General features: G+C 44.4%; 1 protein-coding gene across 1 annotated transcript in view; it reads left to right on the top strand.

Moving 5' to 3' along the window:
• The window catches only part of PACRG (parkin coregulated), a 597,238-nt gene extending 579,185 nt beyond the window's left edge, over window positions 1-18,053 (top strand). Inside the window, exon 5 of the mRNA XM_017537290.2 lies at window positions 17,565-18,053. Coding sequence (XP_017392779.1) covers window positions 17,565-17,725 — 161 coding nt within the window. The 3' untranslated portion in view covers window positions 17,726-18,053. The remainder of the gene's footprint in view (window positions 1-17,564) is intronic.
• Window positions 18,054-18,619: the final 566 nt, after the last annotated feature.

The raw sequence follows: 18,619 nt of genomic DNA, 5'->3' as shown, positions 1-18,619 counted from the left end.
AGCATCACACATCGGCCGGAACTTTCTGGACAGTCGGTGTGGCAGCCTGTACCAGCAACCACAACATGTTCATGTGCTTTGAAGCAGTAACCTCACTTCTGAGAATTCTTTCAAGGAAATAATACAACTAAGGAAAAAGACTTTATGCACGAAGATGTTGATTGCATCCCTAACAAAAATTGCGCAAATCTGGAGGTAGGCTTCATGTCTCTAACTAGAAAAAGAAGAGCTGAGTCACCTGGGTTCCTCCCACTCCACAGCTATTGAACGGCGGTTACAAATGATACTTATGTATACTAGATATCAATGTTGAAAACCCCGGATGCGATAACTCGGTGAAATCATGCTCTCCGATAACAACGCATTCCAGCCTCAAGGTCTTTGCCTTTGCTGTTCTGCACCGCACGTCCTTCCCAAGCTCGTTTCTTTCTCCCAAGCCGACTTCTCCACACTAAGATCTCAGTTTCAATTTAATTTTCCCGGGGAGACCCTCTGGGTCACCCGGCCTGCAGTGGCTCCTGAGTCTGTCTGTCACATCAACTTCCTTCCGTTCCTTGCTAGGACTTCTCACTCTGAAATACTCTTATTTAATGGTTGGTTACCCTGCATATTACCTGACTCCTCTGCCAGAATTCGGCCCCCTAGTCTATATCCCCACCTCATCCAATAATCTATCCTCAGCTGCTGGAGCTCTAGAACAAGCTGGTCTTCTTGAAATCACAGAAGCTGGATGACGACATCTGAGTTCAAATTACAACCTGGCTCCTGAGTCCCCCCTTGGATTTATTGCCTTGTTCTTCTGATCCTCCAACTGGAAGCCAGTTTACAAACAGACACAGGCCTAAGCACTGGGCAGGCTTGTGGCCAGATGAAGAGAGCTGTATTTCACCAAGGCAGCTGCTCCGGCTGTTGCTCTGGGGACCCTTCCCACCACCCACAGGCACATCAGGAACCGTGAGCCTGACCCGTCCGCCCTGCCCTGCAGCCAGAGCCTGCCTGTGCAGAGGAGAGTGGACGCTGGGCTTGGCAGCCTCCAGGCCGGAGGATGGCCGTCCATCAGCACTTCCTCTGCTGACTACCGTGACTCCCCAGAGTCCCACCACTGGAGGTGCTCCTTTGAGTCACAGGTGTCTATAAAAACTCAACATACAGCCTAGACCAAGGACCCACCATCACATGGCAAGTCTTCAAGTCCAGGGTCTTGCTGTAGAACCACGTAGCGGGCACAGAGCTCCCAATACAGATATTTCCAAGAGGCTGGAACTAAGTAGAATGATCTATCTGGAGGCCTTGGGCAGGTGAAGGACAACAGAGCTTGTGGGGGGACACTGGGGTGAAGCTAGGAAATCAGGCAAGCCCTTGGTCCAGTCTCCATCACCCTCTGGAGGTTTACATGGTCCAGACCTGAGGTGGCAGGCACCAGACTTAGCGGAAGCTTGGCGAGTGAGCCTGCTTGCCAGAACATTTTCCTCAGTTTACTCAGGGCTCAGGGCTTTGAGTCTACTCCGCAGACGACGTCGAATTTGGGAGGCTGGTCCAGGGCAGGAGCTATGATGTCTATCCCATCCCAATGGGCCTAGGACCATGGCGCTGAAGAGTCTGGAAAAGGAGGGAGGGTTTCTTTGGGTTCAGATGCCAACGTAGCAATCTATGCAGAGAAGGTGGAGGTAGATGCAGGGATTTTTGCTGCCTTGGAGAAGCAGGAGGGAGTTTCCCCGACGGCCCCGCGGTAGCTCTCTTCCCGCAGGGTAAGATGTGAGCCAGGATGCTGCGACGCTTCCTACCATCTCCTGCTTACCTGGCGCTCTCCTCATGGCCAGCAACAGGCAAGGAGTCAGTCTCTCTCTCTCTCTCTCTCTCTCTCTCTCAATTCAGCTATTTGTCTGACATAAACTGGAATTATAACACACGGATTAAGTGCCTTTAGATATCCTGCAAGACACAAAATCAGGAAACATGAACATAAGTTATTTTGCAAATATTAAATCCCATGGGGATACTACAAAAGAATGACCTTTTTGTGGCTTGAAGCACAAGTATCAGGTACTAAAATCAGCTTCTTCCCGTGAGTTTAGCAGGGCCACAGCTGCCGCTTCCTGTTGGTTTATCGGGGCTGCGCCTCCCACTGTCACCCAGCAACCTAGGGAGCTGGCCAGTCGTGAGCTGTGCTCCTAAAGTTAGAAAAATCGGGACTTTGTGGAGACAAAAAGGAAGTAAGCAGAGCTACCGGCCTTCAGATGGCCACATTTACGGAAGAAGAGCCGGTCTTCTCCCCATCTGGTTAGGCACCAACACACTGAGCTATACCTGAAGGAAAACAAACTAGTAAGCGTAAGCTTAAGCTATCAATTGTTTGCTCACCATGTCCTACAACCAAGGATCCTAATCAGTGAAGTAAGCAGGGTCTGAGGCACCAGGTCTAGACTAGAAAAACTAGTAAAGGGACACCCCAAGGATGAGGGCTCCAGGTTCAGGATAAGTCCAGATAACAACGTCCTGCTCTCTCTCAGGCCTGAGGATGAGGCGGCTGCTCTTTAAGTGTTGCTCCTTTGTGAGGTTGTAGAGTAAACCCATTTTACTAAACAATAAAGCAAAAAATCTTACTCCATGGTGTTCTGTGCGGCTATATGTCCTGTCCTCTCCCAGAGGAGAGTTAATAGCCAGGCTACTGTCACCTGGGAGCTACAGTACAGACAAAAGAGCAGCTGCAGTAATAATTGTTGAAAATTATCAACAGCCCGTTAATTAATAAAAATGTAATGCATATTCTCTTATTTTTGTCCTGGCACCTACCCTTACAGATGGGTATTTTCATGCCGTTTCAGAGAGGTCAGAGTTCAACAACAGCACGCTCCGCCCCTCGGGGGGCCTGTTAGTTTATTTCCACGCTGCCTTTGTCCCAGCTCCTCTTAATGTCCTGATTCAGAGGAAAGCCATCGGGTACACTAAACTGAGGAATTTTAAGAGATAAAAATGTAACTCAGACAAATAAACATTCTTTATTCAAAAGTATCAAAAGTCAGCATATTTCACCTATCAACATTTCCAATGAGCTTCATTGTCAATTCTTGCGCAAATCCAATTTTGCTACTGTGGCAAGTTAAATATCCATGTTTAAAATTCCCCCCACAGTTTAGATACTGTTCTCTCTCTCTCTCTCTCTCTCTCTCTCTCTCTCTTTTGCATGGTATGGCCAAAACTTGGATTGGACTTTAAAGCCTTAAACATTTGTGAAAATATCAGGCAACCTCAGCATTTTCAGACAGTGTCCTGCATTAAATACACTTAGGGCAAAGTGGATGTCTCTTGCCACATTTAACTCACCAGTGTAGAAGCTGATAAAGGCTGATAGTCAGAGCTTGGAAAGATATTTCTGGGTTATTTTTAACTAAGACAGTTGTAAAAGGCTTGACGGATTTAACTCCATCACTTTCAGAGCAGTCAACTGAGTTCAGCCGGCAGACTGCTTTGACTGCTACACTTCATTAAGTGTATTTATTTTTGCATTAATTGAGTTCATTTGGTGAGATATTCCCACTCTGTAAAATATCCAGCTAATGGTTTGGAAATCTATTCAAATTTTGCATCCATAGATTCATTTTAGAATTTTCAAAGAGTAGGTAATTCAGGCAAGCAAGACATATTCCAGATATTCAGGGAAACATCCCATCTACAGAAATGGTATAGCGTGTGTGTGTGTGTGTATGTGTGTGTGTGTGTGTGTGTGTGTGTGTGTGTGTGTGTGTGTGTTTTATCATAAGCATGATTGGTGAGTTTATCCATTTAATTGTTTTTCTCGATAAAACAAATGGTCCATGAAGGCCACAAGAACCTTGTACTTTGTAGCTCCGTGCCCTGCTGTGCAGCCCAGCCATCTGCGGTGACGTAGCCTTACCTTGTTACGATGGGGAACGCTGGGATGGATATACAAAGACCTCTGAGTTCTGAGTTCATCGTTGTAGAAATGCATTTCCCCATAGTTTAATGTGTTTGCTGACAACATTTATTAGAAATCTGAGATGAGCCAGGTGAGGTGGCCAACCTGTAACCCCAGCACTTTGGGAAGCCAAGGCGGGTGGATGACTTAAGTCCAGAAGTTCAAGATCAGCCTGGGCAACATGGCAAAACCCCATCTCTACAAAAAAGAAAAAAATTAACTGGGCATGGTAGCACATGGTCCCAGCTACTCGGGAGGCTGAGGCAGGAGAATCATTTGAGCCCAGGATGCCGAGGTTGCAGTGTGCTGAGATCGTGCCCCTGCACTCCATCCTGGGCAACAGAGTGAGACCCTGTCAACTGAAAGAAAGAGAAAGAGAAAGAGAGAGAGAGAGAGAGAGGGAGAGAGAGAGAAAAGAAAGAAAGAGAAAGGAAGAGGGAGGGAGGGAAGGAAGGAAGGAAAGAATCTGAGATGAATTTTTATTTTTATGCCTCATTACAGAAAGAAAGACTCAGAGCTGAAAACAGGTTAGATGTATCTGGTATCATTAATGTTATCTGGAAATGGAAATCTCTGATAGCAGCTGCCAGTCTGGCTCATTTTTAAAAGTTTTCAGCACCAGTCTAGAGGTAGTTACAGTCATTTCCAGTAGGTTTTATCACTCCTAGGGGCAGCCATCAGTAGTTCTTTTCCAATCCAAATAATCTATTTTGGGGTTTCAAGAGCTAGTTGAAAATTACCATGTAGCTATGAAAGAAACCGTATAAAACAAAACTTAGATATTAAATGAAAATGCTATAAAAATCCAACATTTTCTTCTTTTTTGAGCAAAAGCTGATAATAAAAAAAAGTAAATAGGGCTGGGCGCAGTGGCTCACGCCTATAATCCCAGCACTTTGAGAGGCTGAGGCGGGTGGATCACCTGAGGTCAGGAGTTCGAGATTAGCCTGGTCAACATGGTGAAACCCCATCTCTACTAAAAAAAGAAAAATACAAAAATTAGTCAGGTGTGGTGGTGGGCGCCTGTAATCTCAGCTACTTGGGAGGCTGAAGCAGGAGAATCGCTTGAACCTGGGAGGCGGTGGCTTCAGTGAGCCAAGACTGTGCCATTACACTCCAGCCTGGGCAACAAGAGCAAGACTCCATCTCAAATAAATAAATAAATAAATGGGATACTCTCATTTTTCACTTTGAATAAAAAGGTTTTTTCTTCTCAGATTTGATGATCTAGGTAAACCCCACTTTAAATGGAGGAGTACATTGAAAAGCAGGTAGATGAAGCTACCTAACTGTAGAGGCCTTCCGCATATGGAAACTCATTTGATCAAACATTTCCAAATTCATGTAAGTGTCATTTCCATGGAAAGCAACTCACTGAAATGTAAATCATAAACAAAGAATTGGAATTAGGCAAATGGTGGCCAATAGACCTACCGTATATTGTATTTAGAACTGAATTTGCTTATTTCAGTGTCTGGACCCAGTAAACTCACAAAGTAGGAACTGACTTATACTTTCATTTACTCATTTTACAAGTGCTCAGTTTGAATTTGATGCCCACGATGAGGTTTATAACATAATTAGCATAATCCTTTCCCTGGGAGAGGTGGTGGAATGCAAAAGAGCTAAGTAAACAGGAAACACCTATTAGGGGTTTTAGAGTAACCTGCAAATAAGCAGGGAAAGGGGCCACAGGTGAGTGCTCTGGGAATTCCAAAGAGAGAAAAATGACATGCAGTCAAAATCACAGTGGAGGTAACAACACTAGCCTTGAACAAAGGTAAGCTTGAACTTACCAGGAAGAAGAGGGAAGCATATTCTCATGAGGAATTTTAGGCACGGATGAAGGTTTCACACAGGGGTTGGTAAGCCATCCAGCCTGAGTGGAGCAGGAGGTCCTATTGTGAAGGAGAAAGCAAGTGATCGCCTTCATGAGGGTGATGAGCTCACACAGGGGCCAGATGACTGGGGATTTAAATCTGATTCACTGTAGAGCATGGAGACACTGGTTATTAACCAGAAAAGAAAATGACTAGATAAATTGTTCTGCAGGGTACATTAGGAAGAGGAGGCTTTGAAGATAGAAAGATAAACATCCTATGAGCTATGATCTGGGGGAACTGGAGTGGGAGGCCTGGCTCTGCCATGCCCCACCCAGCAGCAACTGCACAGAGGAAGGAGGGCTGAGGCTGGGCGCAGTGGCTCACGCCTGTAATCCCAGCACTTTGGGAGGCCAAGGCGGGTGGATCGTGAGATTAAGAGATCAAAACCAGCCTGGTCAACATGGTGAAACCCTGTCTCTACTAAAAATACAAAAATTAGCTGAGCGTGGTGGTGTGCCGGTAATCCCAGGTACTTGGGAGTCTGAAGCAGGAGAATCGCTTGAACCCGGGAGGCAGAGGTTGCAGTGAGCCAAGATCTCGCCGCTGAAGAAGGCAGCCTTTCACCTTCCGAGCCCACACTCGGCGCCTGCGCTCCTCACAGGAGCCTTCCGGACTTACCCCGGGGCCATCTGAGAGCCTCCACACACATCTGATTCCAGCAAGGACTGCTGGAGAACCGCCAAGAATCCCTTTTCTGAAGGAAATCCAGACGCTCTCCTGCTCTTCTTAGAGAATGGGAACCTTCAACTTTGATTCTCAAACTTTCCCAACATAAGTGACTTCAGTGTGGCTTTTTGGTTTTGTTTCTTAAGGCTGTAGGAAGACCGTTCAGATACTTGGAAGGTTCCTTCTTTTTGCCTTTTCACCCTATTCCTGACACCAGGCATCCGTCCACTAAGAAGCAATGATGTCCCTGGGCAGTCACGCCCAGCCTGTTCATCTATCTTATATAATTAAAGCCTTATAAGTAACTCATATCTACCAGACTAAAAATAAATCATAATAAATGCCCATAAAAATGGGGGGATGAAATGTGAAATTAACCCTAGACTTTTTCCATACTGACCACGTGTTCATAGCACTGAAGAGAAGTCCTTGAAATCAGTCGGCCTTGATTTTTGTCATCCTGCCTGTATCTCTGCGAACGATATCATCTTAAGGACCTGTAGTGAAGTAAAGATAGCGTAATAGTCTATATCGTAAAAAATGAGGCCACGATGGCCGAGCGCGGTAGCTCAAGCCTGTAATCCCAGCACTTTGGGAGGCTGAGGCGGGTGGATCACGAGGTCAAGAGATCGAGACCATCCTGGTCAACACGGTGAAACCCCGTCTCTACTAAAAATACAAAAAATTAGCTGGGCATGGTGGCGCGTGCCTGTAATCCCAGCTACTCAGGAGGCTGAGGCAGGAGCATTGCCTGAACCCAGGAGGCGGAGGTTGCGGTGAGCCGAGACCGCGCCATTGCACTCCAGCCTGGGTAACAAGAGTGAAATTCCGTCAAAAAAAAAAAAAAAAAATGAGGCCACGATGAGCAGTCGGCTGCCCTAGGCAGCACTACCCAGGTGGTTGCAGCAGCGATGGTATCTCCCGTCACTTCCTCACCTGGAACCCCTCTGCTGATGATACGGGGCTAAAGTTCTTCTTTAGGGAGCAAATGCTCTGCTACTTCCTGCGCTCGCTATGATGACACGTGATGCTTGGACCTCTCTTTCTGAACCTTCCCACCATCATTTCTTGCACTTCAGCAGATTCTTACTTTGATTTATCTTTTTCAGGATCCCAGTATCGCTTAGGTTTTCTCACCTCTCCAAACCTCAATTTTCTCCCCTGTGAAGAGGACTAATAATAGCATTTAGCTCATAGGGCTATTCTTAGTTTTAAATGACCTAATCTTTGTAAATGACATTATTTTGTTGTTGTTATTATTACTAATATGAGATAAGACAGTGGGAAATAGATATAACACAGACAGCTGGGCTTCACCCTCTGTTCCTTTTTTGACGCAATTGTCCATTGAATCACGTTGGCCAATAAGAAAAAAGATGAGCTTTTACTTCACAAGCTTGAATTCAGCTTAATTCAATGATGACTGAATCTACTGTTATAATTATCCAGTAGAGGGATATACTGATGGACCCATCTGTTTTTCTCAGTATAACTTTCAGGTCAAAATAGTCATTAATCAGAGAGGACCCTAGCTTGCCTTTTTGCAGTCTTGACCAAATCATTGTCAATTGGTATGTAAAAAAGAAATTAACCCATATACTTGGTCTTTAAAAGCTATAGAGACTTACTGAAATAGCAGAATGTAATAGCATTTGATGTAGAGTGTCAATAAAAAACATGAGTTTTGCACAGTGTGCCCTTTCTTAACTAGCATTCATTACATAAACATTTGGTCTTTTCAGGTTTTCTTATAACTTGACACCTGATTTTGAAGCTTATGAGGTTTGTGACGTGCTTTGAAGAATTACATAGTTGCTCTGTGATCATCTTTTCTGTTGAAATATGGGCATCCATTGAATAACTGTCATTTCTAAATGCTTATTCCAAAGTTATGTTGTGATGTTATAAGAAGAAATGTTAGATGAATAGGAACCAGAGACCATCCAAGTTTCTGCCTTTATTCAGAGGTAGTAACTCAGGTTCAGAGAAATTAAATAACCTGCCCATAGTTAAATAGCTAGGGAGTTGTTGAACATTGCGGCCACCAAGTTATTGAAAATTATATCTCAGGCTATTTGCCTTGAAGTCCAGTATTCTTTTCACTGTATCAGTGTGACCCAATTGTTATTGTTGTACATTTCACAGAGAAATGAATCTACTTTACAGTTGGACAACAGTTGTTTAGAAATTGTCATTGTCTATCTGAGGGAAATTTAGATATTGATTGACTGTTAGTCCAAGATTCATGATATCTTCAAGTGACCAATGACCCCATTCAGAAGATGAAAACGTTTCCCTGAGCTTTTGGATATAGGACGGCTTAGTGGCCTAGTGCTTTAGTCACCCAGCTTCGGTGTCAAGAAGAGAGAAAGAGAATGAGACATCCAGCTGGGAATCCAGGGCCTGCTTCAAAGCTTTTATCTTCAGAGGAAAGAAATCTTGTGAATTTCATTAATGTCAATAAGATCTGAGAAGATTTGAAGTGGTTAAGCCCCTGGGCATCTCTAGCATGCCAGATGCTGGGGTCATTGTAAGTTTTGGTTGAAAAACTATTGCAACTTTGATTCATACACCCATGAACCAAGATTTTGGAATATCCATTGTGAGGTCATATTTAAGGGAATTTGAGAACTTTCAGCTTCCAAGAGGACATGAAGTCAGCCAAGGAAGCAATGGCTAAGCGTGGCCCCAACGCAGAAACGCCCAGGATTCCGAATGGGGCAACACACATCATGGTTAAGGGGGAGAAAAGATGAGTCCCCTCAAAGTAACACAGCAAAACTAAAAAAGTAGAGTGAAAGAAGCATTTCTTTAGGATTCTAAAAGCAGATAACCTCACAGCTTCTCCCCAAAAGGCTCTTCTCTTACTCATTGTCAAAAAAAAAAAAAGAATTTTGTCCCAGGTTTCCCCCGCCTCTTTCTTTTCTTTCTCACTCCTTCACCTCCAGAAAAGACCAGATTGGAATTCATAGCTGTTTCCCTGTAGTTATCCAAACTTTATGGGAGAAGACTCTTACTCTAAAACAGGTAAACCTATTTCTATATAGTAAATTCAGTCCAAGCTAATCTCAAATAAACACATTTCTGGCAAAACAAATGGTGACAATTCAATCCAGGTATTGAAACTATAAATATCTTAAAAGATAAAATATATCTGTAGCCTTCCTTTTCTCTTTCCTTCATTCATATTTTTAAAAAATTCAAAGGCCAGGCACAGTGGCTCACACCTATAATTCCAGCACTTTGAGAGGCCAAGGTGGGTAGATCATGAGATCAGGAGATCAAGACCATCCTGGCCAACATGGTGAAACCCCATCTCTACTAAACATACAAAAAAAAAAAAAAAAAAAAAGCTGAGTGTGGTGACGGGCGCCTGTAATCCTAGCTACTCAGGAGGCTAAGGTAGGAGAATCACTCGAACCAGGGAGTCGGAGGTTGCAGTGAGCTGAGATCACACCACTGCACTCCAGCCTGGCAACAGAGCGAGACTCTGTCTCAAACTTAAATAAAAAACTCAAAAGCAATCATTTCTAAACTCATAATATTATGAGTTATTTTTAATGACATCTGTTTTTTTTAGTAATAAGATATCTGTTGAATAAATTTCTTTTGAAAAATTTTAGTTTTATTTCACTAAAATTGACATGTCTGCTTTAAAAAGCAGTAAATATGCACAGGAAGTTACTGTTCTGGTCATCTCCATCTTTTAACTGCTAAATCCAAGAAACACAAAGGGAAAATTTGGCCGGGCGTGGTGGTTCATGCCTGTAATCCCAGCACTTTGGGAGGCCAAGGTGGGCAGATCACTTGAGGCCAGGAGTTCAAGACCAGCCTGGTCAATGTGGCAAAACCACGTCTCTACTAAAAATACAAAAATTAGCTGGGCATTGTGACTCACCTGTAATCCCAGCTACTTGGGAGGCTGAGGCAGGAGAATCACTTGAACCTGGGAGGCAGAGGCTACAGTGAGCCAAGATTGCACCACTGCACTCCAGCCTGTGTGACAGAGTGAAACTCCATCTCCAAAAAATAACAACCAAAAAAAGGAAAATTTATTCAGTATCATCCAACAGAAAATCTGTGCTGGCTTAGCATCATCAAGAAATATGATAATAATATATGCAGTGGGTTCCACCTGCACATACCTGCCAAGACCTGAGCCAGGCCCCAGGGCCCGATTTCTCTCTCACCACAGCGGATGACATCACTGCAACCCAATCAGAAGAAAGGCAGCTTTAGCTGTGACTGATGACGTCAAAGGTTACAGGTCTTAACAGGTGACAGTCCTTTCACTTGGGCATTAAAGCTCTTGAATTTTTTTAGCTCAGCATTTGAGAATCAAAAATATGCCTTTTCTGGTCCAGAAAGAAACTACTTGATTTCTTCTGTCAGCATTTTTTAAAAATTCCTCTCGGTGGTGCTTGAGCGAGATGACCTGGCCACAGTGGGGAATATACGGCAAGGCGATTTCTGCAGTCAGCTTGATTCCGATGGATGCTGGGTACTGAATCCAATGGATGCTGGGCACTGAAAGAGCTTCGATCTGGCCTGGGTTCACATTCAGGTGCCATGTATGCAAAGTGGCTACTCCAGACAGCAAATGCTGCACACACCAACGGCCAGAGAACAGCCTAGACCAGTGGCAGTGCAGCTGAACCACGATGCCGCCGCAGCTATCTATTTCAGAGCCTTGGTTTTATGGCTGGCATTCAGCCTTGGGTGTGCGGAGAGAGTCAGCTTGCCTGAGTCAATGTCTCGTGCTGCCTGCGGCTAAGGTGAACGTTGTTCTATCAAGGTACTCACTGTGGATTTGTCTGAGAGAGCTGCTGATTTCTACAGTCATTTCTAGTGTAGCTATTGGGTACCTAGGAGGTAACACAAACCATTTTTGTTACTGAGCATGGCGAGTTGCATCATAAAATTCAAGCTTCCGAAAGCAGGTATTTAGTGTGAGGAAAGATTGCTGATGATAGCTTTATCATCCCCTCAGTCACTGCTTAACCATTTCCTGATTCACGCAGGTGGATTTTAATGGAGTTTCCCAAGTTAGTGTTTCCTTGGAGAATGTCTGGTCCATTGCCTTCTGACAGCCTCCAGCTCTTTAGCCATCTCAGGCAGGACAGCGTGTGGGGCCAGGACCCTCCTCCCGTGGACCCGACAACTCTGCCGTCCCTGGTGTGGTCTTGCTGTTTCTTTGAGAGTGTGCCGCTGCTGCTGCTTCAGCTAGGACGTTCTCAAGATTACCAGAAGGGCTTCCTTCCTGAAATCATGCCTGTTTAGCATTTTCTTAGTCTTTACAAAAAAGTATAGATAAAGTCCATAAATGACTTCATCTGTTTGGTATCAAATGAATGGCACTTCAGTCATGTTGGGTGAGCAATCTGAAGGAAGCACGTATTTGTTTTATTTTTCCAGCGCCTTCAATAAGGCGTTCATTTCCAAATAACTCCTTTGAGTGTTACTGTTCATATAATGGCTATGTATTCACCATTTAAGAGTGTTGCCCCAAAGGCATAAGAGTGAGAAAAATCTAAATTTGACTTAAATTCTCGTTGAGGCTCGCAGTGGCTGTCACGCGTTGTCCTCTTGCTTTCTGTGTCTCTAGGATCCCCGGGTGTCTGACTACAACAAACCCTGCCGAGTTCTCTCAAGACGCAGAGCCAGTGGCAAGCACAGCGCCCCGGGAGACACACAGCGTGTGGAGGCTCTGGAAGGAGTGGGGTGCCTGGGCCCAGACTTACTTCTGTGAAGGAGAAAGTGACCCTGCATTCTATAGGAAGCATGGCTAATTAGGTCTCCTCAGCCAGATGGCAAGCTTCCCAGAAGGCAAGGGTCTTTTTTGTGTCACATTGCCCTATAGTGCAGAGTAGATGCTTAGTCTACAGAGGGGACAGCCTGGGAGGGAGCTGCAGCTGCTGCCACGACCTACGGCATTCCTCAGGACAGAGGAGCAAGGCCTCAGCACACTTCCTGGCACGTGCTATGACCTCTCTCTGGCCACCAAAGCTGTCCTTCCTTTCAAGGCTTTGCTCCCTTCACCTTCGATTTTTTCCTTTCTCCTGTGATAGTCATAACTAAAGAAAGTCAAAGAAAGAATGAAGTTTGCACACTCTAGAACTGAAATGGAAAATACATCATCAGAATCCTACGTGAGCCAAGTCTCTTGCTGGTCCGTGTACACGGAGTAGTGGATATCTCTGTGAAATGTCAATGTGTCAGGTGCAACTCCCCATGGTGGTGGCCCTCGGTGACATGGTGTACAGCCCCAAGCTGAGTTCTCACGGCAGGAGGAGGCCATCACTCTATAAGAGACCAGAAACTGGGATAGCCATGTGTGTCCTAGTTCTGAACAAAATGGCATCTAGAAAGAGAAAGCATCCAGTGGGGACAGTTTAAGGAGGATTAGATAGAAAAATGAGTGTGCGTATCATTCATGCTTAAACAAACTGCTTGCATAACCCAAAACATTAATATTCAGAGGAATGATTGCACTGAAAATAAATCTTAACCAAGAACAACTTTCAGGCAGTAGGTCGCATGCCCCTTCGTGCAGTGATCACCAAGAACAGAAGTTAGATCCCTCCTTCTACGCTGCCTGCACGTCCCTCTTCCAGAAGCACCAAATCTGGCTTAAACCACTGCTTTCATCCTGTTGGTTTGATTGTAAATAAAACATACCTTTTCCATCATCCATGTATATTTTCTAGCTGCCGGACATAAAACTCACTCCTTGCTTTCTAAATTGAAATGTCATTTTCCAAATCAGAATTGACAATTGTAAATAACTGTTTGGGTTTTTTTTTTAATACCCTATTCTCACAAACTTATTTTTCAACAGTGTCATGTGTTTGTAAAATGGTGAGTTCAAACTAATCACCTCAATGTCAGGCTCTCAAAAAACTGACACTGTAGCAGGTTTGAAATGGAGACCTCAAGGACGCACCTGCTTCTCAACGTAGTTTGACCCTAAACCGTGCAGGGCCATCGCTTCAGCATGGAAAGTAAGGGCAGTGCTCCTTTTCTGGACTTTTTCTACCCCAATGATACGCCTTCTGCAACCACAAAAGATTCCAACTCCAACTCACTTTTTGAATAAGCAACTCTATTGTGTTTTGTTCTTTTATCATTTGAGGTTGTACACTGTGGAAGAACAAAATAGCTACATAGTTTACTTACTCCTACGGGCAAATATTTTTTAAAAAGTGAGAACATGAGATAAAGTGCCGCTTGTCATTGCTGCCTTCCGGGGCGGTGGAAAAGCAGGTGCCTTAAGCTTTCCATTGTGCTCAGAGCTTCCAGCCCTTTCCCTCCATCAGGAAAATATGTCTGTCCCTGTTCTATTCAGTTTTTGACCTTCTGACTAATACGCCAACAAAAGGCACCATTTAGGAGTGACTAATGTATGTATCTTCATCCGTAAGGAACTTGATTACAGCCACTGCAACTCAGCATCATCACAACTGTCTTTTTCTGTCTGTCCTCCAGGGGTTTGTGTGCAAACACAGCCCAGGCCACCCTCTCCCTAGGCCCACCTCTTTCATGCCTCGGAGGAGTTTATCAGCTATAATCTGGGGGAAAGAGGCACACAAAGATGAGCCGGCCTCTGAGGGGGCAGTCGTCCCTGCTTTGGTTGAAACCCTGGGAAGCTGAAGTTGTTCCTAAAAAGTGCGGTCTCCGCAGCTGACCTCACCTGGTGTGCAGGGCTCTCCCTCTAGTGCCTCTGTCTGAATCCCCTTTGCTTTTCATCCCGCCTGTCTTCTTCCCTCACATCTTTTCTTTATACTTGTAACAAACATCAACGCCTCCTCCTGACACAAGCTTCCTCCTCCCCTCTCAATCCAGCTCAAGCCCTTGGTGGGAGGCTCCCCTCGGAGGCCCAGAGCTTCACCTTCCCCGGGCAGCCATTCTGCCTGCACCTGCTCATGCCTCAGAGCACCAAGTCAATCTTAAGAAAGGAAAACAGAAGCCTGAGCAAGGTTGCTCACACTCAGGATTACATCCCAGCACTTTAGGAGGCCGAGGTGGGTGGATCACAAGGTCAGGAGTTCAAGACCAGCCTGGCCAACATGGTGAAACCCCATCTCTACTAAAAAAATACAAAAAGTAGCCAGGTGTGGTGGTGTGTGCCTGTAATCCCAGCTACTTGGGAGGCTGAGGCAGGAGAATCGCTTGAACCTGGGAGGCAGAGGTTGCAGTGAGCCGAGACTGTGCCATCACACTCCAGCCTGGGCAACAGAGTGAGGCCCTGTCTCAATCAATCAATCAATCAATAACAGAAAAGCCGATGGACTTCAAATGTATGTCTGTTTACATGTTTGTTTTTAAAGAAATTGTATGGTTGTTTTGCTCAAAAACAATAGGGCAAGAACCATTTGGTTTAAAAATCTTATCTCTTATTTATCTGGTATATTATTTTTGTTTTGTCTGTCTGTTTGTTTGTTTGTTCTTGAGACAGAGTCTCACTCTTCACCCAGGCTGGAGTGCAGTGGCACGCTCATGGCTCACTGCAGCCTCAACCACCTTGGCTCAAGTGATCCTCCCACTTCAACCTCTCGAGTAGCTGAGACTACAGGCCCATACCACCATACCCAGCTAATTTTTAAATTTCTTTTATAGAGATGGGGTCTTGTGTTGCTCAGACTTGTCTCAAACGATCCTCCCACCGCAGCCTCCCAAAGTGCTGGGATTATAGGCATGAGTCACTGTATCCGGCCTCTCTCTCTCTCTCTCTGTTTCTCTCTGTCATTCATATATACATATAATTTTGTTCCATATATTTGAATATGTGGTATGATAAAACTTTAAATAAATTTTAATCCAGCTTTCCCTGTGACAGCACAAAGACATGTACGATGAGGAAGGAAAACCCCACCTAATCGCAATGGGCTTTGTGAACCAGTTTAGGCTCATTTATTATGAATAAATGATGTACTATAGTTGTGTAACTAGAAATTTGTTTCTTTTTCTGAAAATTAGTAATATATCTGCCTGCCTTCACCCTCACCAAAAGAAACAAATAAGGATAGCAATTTATTTTATCTATATCACAGAAGACAGTGATATTTCTCTAATACATTTCTGGAAAAATTAAGCACAAGAACTGCTTATCTATGCTGTGTAGGACTGTAATTGTTACATTTACTCTGGTCTGAACCATTACTAAATCTTTTTTAGATGTTCTAAATAACTAAGGAAGGATAAAAGGTTGGAAACACCATTTTTCCCTCTATTATTTTCACATTCGAACAAGATAAATATTGTGGGTCTACACTTGAAATATAAATAAATAGAATCCTTTCTCTAGAGAAATGCACTTTCTCAAGTTGCACTGAAGGTCCCTGGCCCCGAGGCACCCTCTGGGCCTGAGCTGTCGCCTTCGTCCTCCTGGGTCCTCCCAGCCCACCTCGTGCGATTTCCTCCCCCCATAGACAAGGCAGGGAGCACCTGGGATGTCGCTGGAGGCCTTGGAAGTCTGGGAGTGGGCTGCAGCAGAGCGTGTGGCGACTGTCGTTAGAAAACACGCGGATGGTTAGCCTGCTGGAATCCTTGCTTCCTCCTTCCTCCTCACCCCTCTTCTTCCTCTGTCGCTCCCATTTCTCTTTTTCTTCTTGTTCTGTTTCCTTCCTCCTACCTTTTAGTGAGGCAAGGCTCTCCTGGTAGCTGTGTTATTTCTCAACTCTCTTTCCTTTTCCCAGTGCCTACTTTTCTAAAAGCTGAAGTGTCCAAATTTTTTTTGGAATCTGACTTTCTGCCAAAATTCTTTAAATAGTCCAACCCCCTTTATGCTCCAACATTCTACAACTCATTGGTGCAAGAGAGAATTGGACGACCTTAAGTATAATGGTTTCCTTACAATCAACGAAGAATGTTATTCCAGTTGACAATATTTTAAGTCCAGTCATGATGGCGGTTCTCACTTTCACATAAATATTATAGGGATACACTAGCTTAATATTGGGGTGATGAAATAATCTGTACAAGAAACCCCCATGGCACAAGTTTACCTATGTAACAAACCTGCACTTGTACCCCTGAACTTAAAATAAAAGTTAAATAAATAAATAAATGTCATAGGGATAAGTAAAGAATCTGAAGTACTGTTATTGCCATTTTGCCATTTCTCCTGGATTTCTAGATAAGAGTTTTTTAAAAAGAGAGAAAAGAAAACAATGTGGGATGTGTACGCACAGAATCGAAGCTAAGCGGCCCCATTTCCGTCAGGCTCCCTCACCCTTGGTAGTTCCTCCAGCTTGGGTGCAATTGCATATCTCTTTTCTAAGTGATTTGAGATTGAGTTTGTGGTCTAGAGCAGAGGCTCTCGGCTGTAGGACTCTGGCCTTGGAAGGCCACAGTAGAAATTGCTTCCCTCGTGCCACCGGAGAGGCAGCTGAAGTGGTCACTTCCAGACTCTGCCTCCCTAGACTTGGGGACTCCGAAACTAGCAGTGGCACTAACTCCCTGCAAAGCCCTGACTGACAAATAGCTGTCATCCCAGCACTGAGTGGTCACTCGGGAGCAGCCAGGGGAGGAGAAGCGCTTCCTCCTGACCCACCTGGAATGAGCCAGATGATTTCAGGGAACTGAACACTTGGATCACTGGGACTGGGGAGAAAGAGTTTGCCATGTATCCAAAAGCAGCAGAGATGCAGATTTGGGCTCAGCCACATTCCAAAGCAGATCCATTTTAAATCGCACGAGCAAACAGCCTGATCTCACAATAGATCGTTCCTTCTAAATACGCCGTGCTGTGAGTGTGGAAAACTCAAGGCCTAAGAGAACACTCTGTATATAATAAATCAGGAGAGAGAGTCCCTAACTTGTCATCTGTCTTGTAACTGTGATTCACTCGCTTTTGTTTACTCTGTTATTCCTTTATTTTAGATTATTTTCCACCAGCTCCAATCTGGGACTTGGTGTTTTTGTATAGTTGTCTGCTTTTAAAACTCCACAAAATCATGTAAAAATGTTGCATGTTTGTGTCTCCTAATAAGCATTCAGATAAATTGCCTAGACTGTGTAGGACTTTTCGAGAAATTGCAGGGAAATAACTGGCCTCTTTGTGTGTTTGCATGCACCAGTGAACTCGGGAGACGGCATTGTGTACAGCCAGCAGAAGAGGGAGAACATTGGTGACTTGATCCAGGAGACGCTGGAGGCCTTCGAGCGCTATGGAGGAGAAAATGCCTTTATCAACATTAAGTACGTGATCCCAACCTACGAGTCATGCCTGCTGAACTAACAGTGGCAGCAGCTGGGACTCGAAGCCTCCTGTGGGTGTTGGGGTCCTCTGTCTCTGCTGCTTTCAGCATCTCATCCCTTGTGACTTACACAGCTTTCTTTTCCACAGCTGCCAAAATAGTGGCTTATGAGCCATTGGACTGTTAGCCCTATTGAGAGCAAGGCTTTCCAATACATAAATAGTGCCTGTTTCTTCTATTACAATAGTGTACTGTGCTTATTTGTTCTATGAGAAGAATTGCTTCTTTATACAGCTCTGACAGAAGCAGGAGTCCGAGTTAAACCTTCAGTTGTATAGACAATAAACCGTAATTTTCATACACAATTCAGCAATTGCTGTTCTGTATGTGCCTGCCCTGAGGGTGATGTCAGAGTTCGTAAGGGAAGTGTTTATGCTGACGGCTTAATAGGTGTCTGTCATGGAAGAAAAGCATCAGTTCAGCAGGGCCTCTCTAGCAGCTGTGCGGAATAATGTGCTTTGACATTCAATAAAACTGTTGAATCTATATTCCAATTACAGCAGGAAGTTTTTGCAGCCCGTTATAACCTGGGCTACAATTGTAATTAATGCTTCTAGCCTACTAGTGATCTGGGCTTCAGGAGCTTTTCAGTTCATATTTGGGTGCAGGTAGGGGAAGACTGGGGAGAGGGTGGGGTCAAGGTTACGTGTGAAACGCCGCTTTGCAAACATGTTTAAAACAAAAACAAAAGCTAGCTTGAATCCTCGTCTCTCCACCGTATGGCGCACTGCCTCTGAGGACCTGGTGGGTTATTGACAAAATGTTATCCAGCAGTCTGTTTAGGGCTTTTAATTATTTCTGAAAATGACTTCTATGTATCTTAATGATTGCCCCTTGAAACAGATCAGAATATTTCCTTGGCAACTCTTCTTCTT

This window comes from Cebus imitator, unplaced genomic scaffold (genome assembly GCF_001604975.1).
Source record: "Cebus imitator isolate Cc_AM_T3 unplaced genomic scaffold, Cebus_imitator-1.0 Scaffold6, whole genome shotgun sequence".
In the NCBI taxonomy this organism is placed as follows: domain Eukaryota; kingdom Metazoa; phylum Chordata; class Mammalia; order Primates; family Cebidae; genus Cebus; species Cebus imitator.
The sequence above is the reverse complement of the archived record's forward strand: the minus strand, read 5'-3'. Positions and strand labels throughout refer to the sequence as shown.